Below are 6,000 nucleotides of genomic sequence, written 5' to 3' on the forward strand. Positions count from 1 at the left end.
GGGTGACAGAGCGAGACCCTGTCTCAAAAAAAAGAAAAAGAAAAGAAAAGAAAGAAAGAAAGAAAAAGAAAAAGAAAAGAAAGGAAAAGGCAGTTTTAATGAAAAGGAGCCTATGAAACAATCTCCCAGACTTTTCCTTTATGTCAAGACAGAGGATTGATTCTCCATGCATCGGAATACATACAGCACCGTGTATGCGCATAGCTCCACAGCTGGACTAGCTAAGACCAAAGGTGCCAATTCTGATTGCTATTTCGCTTTATTCTGCTCTTTCTCTTGAAGTTTCATCACCCTTGTGACATCACAAACAAGGTCAAAAAGCTAAGAGGTATGGGCAGAGTTTGTCATTACCTCTTCTAGAATTTGTACCCCAGCCCCTGTTTGGGCAGTTCTAAATTTGTAAAACATATTTTAGGCGATTATATTATGTCACAAAATATGGCTAGTGTAGGAGATGGTAAGAGAGTCCAGTTATAGCTATAATCTAGGCCAGGCACAGTGGCTCCTGCCTGTAATCCCAGTACTTTGGGAGGCTGAGATGGGCAGATCACTTGAGGCCAAGAGTTCAAGACCAGCTTGGTCAACGTGGCAAAACCAGCTCCACTAAAAATACAAAAGAAAAAAAAAACCAAAAAACTATAATCTTGAAGAGCATTATCAAATACCAAATTCTGCTATGTTTTGTCTTTTTTGAGGGCATGCTCAAGACAGTGCCACAAACAGGTAAATTGCTTACGACTCTTGAAACCAAACCCTTCTTGAAACTCTTGAAAGCAAACCCTTCTTGACCAAACCCTTCTTGAAATTCTTGACCAAACCCTTCAAAAAAGTAACGTTTTTCTTGTTTTCTTAAATGGTAATCAAACAGCAAGATTCTTAAAAATTCTCTGAGCTTTTCTGCTAACAGTACAATGCTCCAACAATTAAGATATTAGATAATCTCCCTGCCACTCCTTCTAACCACTGCCAACAGTTGCTCTTATGCAGTGGCACTCAAAGTGTGGTCCCAGGACTAGTAGCAGCAGCAGCATCACCTGGGAACACACCACCACGCCCGGCTAATTTTTGTATTTTTAGTGGACATAGGGTTTCACCATGTTGGCCAGGCTGGTCTTGAACTCCTGACCTCAAGTGATCTGCTCGCCTCGGCCTCCCAAAGTGCTAGGATTACAGGCATGAGCCACCGCACCCGGCCTGATATTTGAAGTTCTAAATAAAGAAATTTCCAACAGAAGTATCCTGGCTAGGTACTCATCAACATCACAGATTTTCTTATATAATTTCCCAGGGTTATCACCTAAGGTTAGGGGGCAGAATTTCTCTTCTAAAGATCAGGAGTTCATCTTTGTTCCATCTCACTCCCCCTCTAATGACCTGTATTCCACAGAATCCACCACACGGTTATTTCAAAATACACCACCATCTTATTACTGCTTAAACTGCTTGGCAGTAGGCAATGCACAGGTGCCCAATTTCACCCAGTTAGCTTGATACCAGCTCAAAATACCAGAACAAACTCTCTCTGCTTCTATTTCCAGAGGAAGAACTACTTCTCTTGTCCCAAACTTTCTTTCTTTCTTTTTTTTTTTTTTCTTTTGAGATGGAGTTTCATTCTTGTTGCCCAGGCTAGAGTACAGCGGCTCGATCTCAGCTCGCTGCAACCTCTGCCTCCCAGATTCAAGCAATTCTCCTGCCTCAGCCTCCCAAGTAGCTGGGACTACAGACATGCACCACCACACCTGGCTAATTTTATATTTTTAGTAGAAACAGTGTTTCATCATGTTGGCCAAGGTGGTCTCAAACTCCTGACTTCAGGTGATCTGCTTGCCTCCAAATTTTCATTCATTCATTCACAAAATATTTATTGAGCACACAGTATGCAACAAGTGTTTCTCTAGATACTGATAAAACAGCAGTGAGCATGGCATAGTCCTGCCACTACAGAAGATCACAGCTACTGTCTGTCTGAGCATGTTTTCACTTAGCTCCATGGCCTGCTGTGGACCATGATTCATAAGAGAGTTCATTGCGGTAGGCAAAGCAGGGGTTTGAGGCGAAATCGACTTGGGGGTCAAATCCCAGCTCTACCCAGTCAGCTAGGACATCTGACAAGTTACTTTTCAGTTCTGTAAGTCTCCTTTGCCTCCTCTTCAGAAAGGATACAATAATAGTTATCTCATATGGTCTTTGCAAAGAATACACAGCATCACATTGAGCAGATATATACAGATATATGTAAGTTCTACTTCCCTTTCCTTTCCCTAGAAAGGTAGAGGCCCTTTCAGTTTGGGCCTGATGCTCATTCTTTAACTTTAGGTCAAGTCTGTTTTCTTCATGACCACCTGGACTTTTTTTTTTTTTTTTTTTTTTTTTGAAATGGAGTCTTGCATTGTTGCCTAGGCTGGAGTGCAGTGGTGCGATCTCGGCTCACTGCAACCTCTGCCTCCTGGGTTCAAGCGCTTCCCCTGCCTCAGCTTCCTGAGTAGCTGGGATTACAGGCATGTGCCACCACGCCTGGCTAATTTTTTGTATTTTTGGTAGACACGAGGTTTCACCATGTTGGCCAGGCTGGTCTCTAACTCCTGACCTCAGGTGATCTGCCCACCTCGGCCTCCCAAAGTGCTAGAGTTACAGGCATGAGCCACCATGCCTGGCTGGCCACCTGGACTTTTCTTTGGCATCCCTTGGATATATTACTTGGTTGGTATTACTGTGTGTGGTCTCCAGACCACTAACTTTAGAATCACCCTGACTGTCTGTTTAAAATGCAGATGCCTTGCCTGGGCCCATCCCAGATATGGGAAGAAGGGAATGAAACAGGAAATCTACTTGTTTAACAAGCTTACCAGGTGATTCTTTGTACACTGAAGCCTGGGAACAACAGCTTTGGCTGCTCTGTACTACCTCCCCAACCTTGTTTTGCCTTTTTCAAAAGCAACTCACACAAAAGCTTCCTAACTCTGCCTACTCTGCTTCTCACTTCACTCTATTGAAGGCTATTCTTATAGGAAGCACAGTGTCATGGTTGAGAGGTCAAGCTCCAAGACAAATAGGTTTGAGACCAAATCCCAACTTTACCACTTACCAATGGTTCTCCCAGTGTGATCCCTGGAGCAGTAGCATCACCTGGAAACTTGTTAGAGATGTAACTTCTTGGGCCCCACCCTAGTTGGACCGAATCAGAAACTTTAGGAGTGGAGCCCACCCATTTGGGTTTTAAGAAGCCCTCCAGCAGATTCTAATACAGGCTCCAGTGTGAACCACTGCCATTTACTAGTGAATGACCTTGTGCAGATTCACAACTTCTCTAAGCCTTCATTTCCTCATCTGTGAAATACTAAAACTACTAATCACACAGAGTTGTGATAGTGAAATGACATGATACATATAAAGACCTTAGTACATAGTAAGTACTTAATAAATATCCATTATTATTATTAGGCAAGCTGTTCTTCGTTCCATGGATTCTTTCAAGTTTTTTTTTTTTTTTTTTTTTTTTTTTGCAGTGGCAACTAGAAACCACTGAGTTATGCCATGTTCTTTTTATTTTATTTTATTATTATTTTTTGAGACAGAGCCTCACTCTGTCACCCAGGCTGAAGCGCAATGGTGGGATCTCAGCTTACTGCAACCTCCACCTTCTTGGTTCAAGTGATTCTCTCACCTCTGCCTCCCAAGCAGCTGGGATTACAGGTGCCTGCCATCACGCCTGGCTAATTTTTGTATTTTTAGTAGAGATGGGGTTTCACGATGTTGGCCAGGCTGGTCTGGAACTCCTGACCTCAAGTGATCTGCCTGCCTCAGCCTCCCAAAGTGCTGGGATTACAGGCGTGAGCCACCGCGCCCGGCCGAGTTATGCCATGTTAAATGGCTTAAAGTTTACCTGTTCAACTAGTCTTGTTTTTCACCCCATCCCAATCAACTAAAACAACACTCACTTACTTCTACACAGCTCTCTATTTCTGTGTCTTCACTATTCCCCTTCCACCTGCCTGCAATACCTTTGCATCTTTTGCCCAGAGTCCAAATCTTAGTTCTCTTAAAAGGTCTGTTCTGCTTCCTCCCGGAAGTCCTGCCTGATCACTTAGGCCAAATGAATCTGCCATTCTCTAAGAATCAATTATCATCTGTGTTGCAGGTTTTAACGCCTAAGACGTGTTTTTTATTTCACATCTAGTTGTCTTGTCTCCTGAAAAACAGATGGTACCTTATAATTCTTTCCAAATCTCTTCCCTATCCATCCTCTGGCACAATGCTAAAGGGATGAATGAATGAACAAACTTCTATAGCACACCCCACTCTTTTTAAGGCACACTTGAAATGTTTTTTTAAAAATGCATTCTTTAAAGAATGGTAATAATTATAGTAGCTTAGGTTTGTATATGCCTTCATGGTTTTAAAAATGCTTTGGAACTTTCAACGCATCTAGTTATCACAGAAACCTTGTGAGGTAGGTATTGTTGTCCCTGTTTTGAGGAAACAGATTGAGATCTTTCTAGTGACTTGCCCAAGGCTGTAGAACTAACAAGTGATAAAGCCAGGGCTCAAACTCCCCGGCTCCTTTGGTTGGTCTGGTTTATCACTGCTAATGTTTACCCTTCTTTACCCTTGCACTGTGTTATAACCTCTAAGTTCAACTCTCTGCTTGAAAGCAAGTGCTGCTCCTTAATGATGGGCCTTTCTGATACTTTTTTTTTTTTTTTTTTTTTTTTTTTTGAGATGGAGTCTTGCTCTGTCGCCCAGGCTGGAGTGCAGTGGCACAATCTTGGCTCACTGCAATCTCCACGTCCCAGGTTCAAGCGGTCCTCCCACCTCAGCCTCCCAAAGTGAGTAGCTGGTACTACGGGCGTGAGCCACCATACCTGGCTAATTTTTGTATTTTTAGTAGAGATAGGGTTTCATCATGTTGGCCAGGCTAGTCTCGAACTCCTGACCTCAAGGTGATCCACCCACCTCAGCCACCGAAAGTGCTGGGATCACAGGCATGAGCCACTGCTCCCGGCCCCTTTCTGATACTTTAAATGTCAAGACAGGACCCATTTGAGAAAAAAAAGGTACAGCCTCACCTGGTGTTCCTAAGCGGGCCTGAGCAATGGTCAATTTTTCATGCGGTGCTCGACACTGGCAGTTGGTTTCATCAGCAAATGGGGCAGGTGCGGTCAGGGTCTAGAAGGGAGAAAAAGAAAGGGAATACAGTCTGATGAACTTTCCTTTGGCACTAACTTGCTCTGAAGTTTTATTCCTGTTGGCTACACAGGTGTGATTAAGAAGTCAAATATATCCGCTGAGTCTTTCAGAGAAATACTGTACTGTTAGACATAAAAATGGGGCATCATCACTGAAACCTTTTTGTTTGTTTTTTACGGATGCTTCAGAAATAACAAAAGCTCTTCAGTGTCTATAGTATGCCAGGTACTAGATGAGATACTCTGCTGTTATCTCTTTTAGGTTTCACAGCCCCCTGTGATGCATAGATACTTCTATCCTTCTAGAGCATAGGATAATACTATCCCTATTTCACAAAAAGGAAACTGAGGCTCATCAGGGTTAAGAAATATGCCAAATCATGCCCTTGGAAAGTCACAATGCCCAGTTTCGAACATTTCACAACCAACGAGGGCAGTCTTCAAACATTTAGACTCACCCACACCCAGGAGACTCGGCTGGAAAGAATGCCATACTCAGAAGCGTGGTGCGACATCTCCTATATTTCACACACACCAGCTTGGCCAATGACAAACTCTGATGTCTCTTTCAATGTAAAGGCCAAAGCTGTTATCTGTGCCTTGGGAAGGCTTAAAAGCTCAGTAATTCGGGCAGGCTGCAGATGACTGCTACTGTGGTAGCTTCAACAGTGACCAGCGGCTAGAGGCCCCGCCCCAGGCAGCTCGGACTGGGGCTCTGGGGAACGCTGTGAGAAAGATGTAGTCACTTGGAAGCCTGCCCAGGAAGTGGCCCTGCATTTTTTAGCCAGCCTCTTAAAATGAAAACCTCACTCTC

General features: G+C 43.5%; 1 protein-coding gene across 1 annotated transcript in view; it reads right to left on the bottom strand.

The window, feature by feature from the left end:
- The window catches only part of PCYT1B (phosphate cytidylyltransferase 1, choline, beta), a 57,571-nt gene extending 51,870 nt beyond the window's left edge, over positions 1-5,701 (bottom strand). Inside the window, exons 1-2 of the mRNA XM_030933651.1 lie at positions 5,645-5,701; positions 5,067-5,166 (exon numbers count right to left, since the gene is read on the bottom strand). Of these exons, the coding sequence (XP_030789511.1) occupies positions 5,067-5,166; positions 5,645-5,701 (157 nt within the window). The remainder of the gene's footprint in view (positions 1-5,066; positions 5,167-5,644) is intronic.
- Between the last annotated feature and the right edge of the window lie 299 nt (positions 5,702-6,000).

The sequence above is a fragment of the Rhinopithecus roxellana genome, chromosome 7 (genome assembly GCF_007565055.1).
Source record: "Rhinopithecus roxellana isolate Shanxi Qingling chromosome 7, ASM756505v1, whole genome shotgun sequence".
In the NCBI taxonomy this organism is placed as follows: Eukaryota; Metazoa; Chordata; class Mammalia; order Primates; family Cercopithecidae; genus Rhinopithecus; species Rhinopithecus roxellana.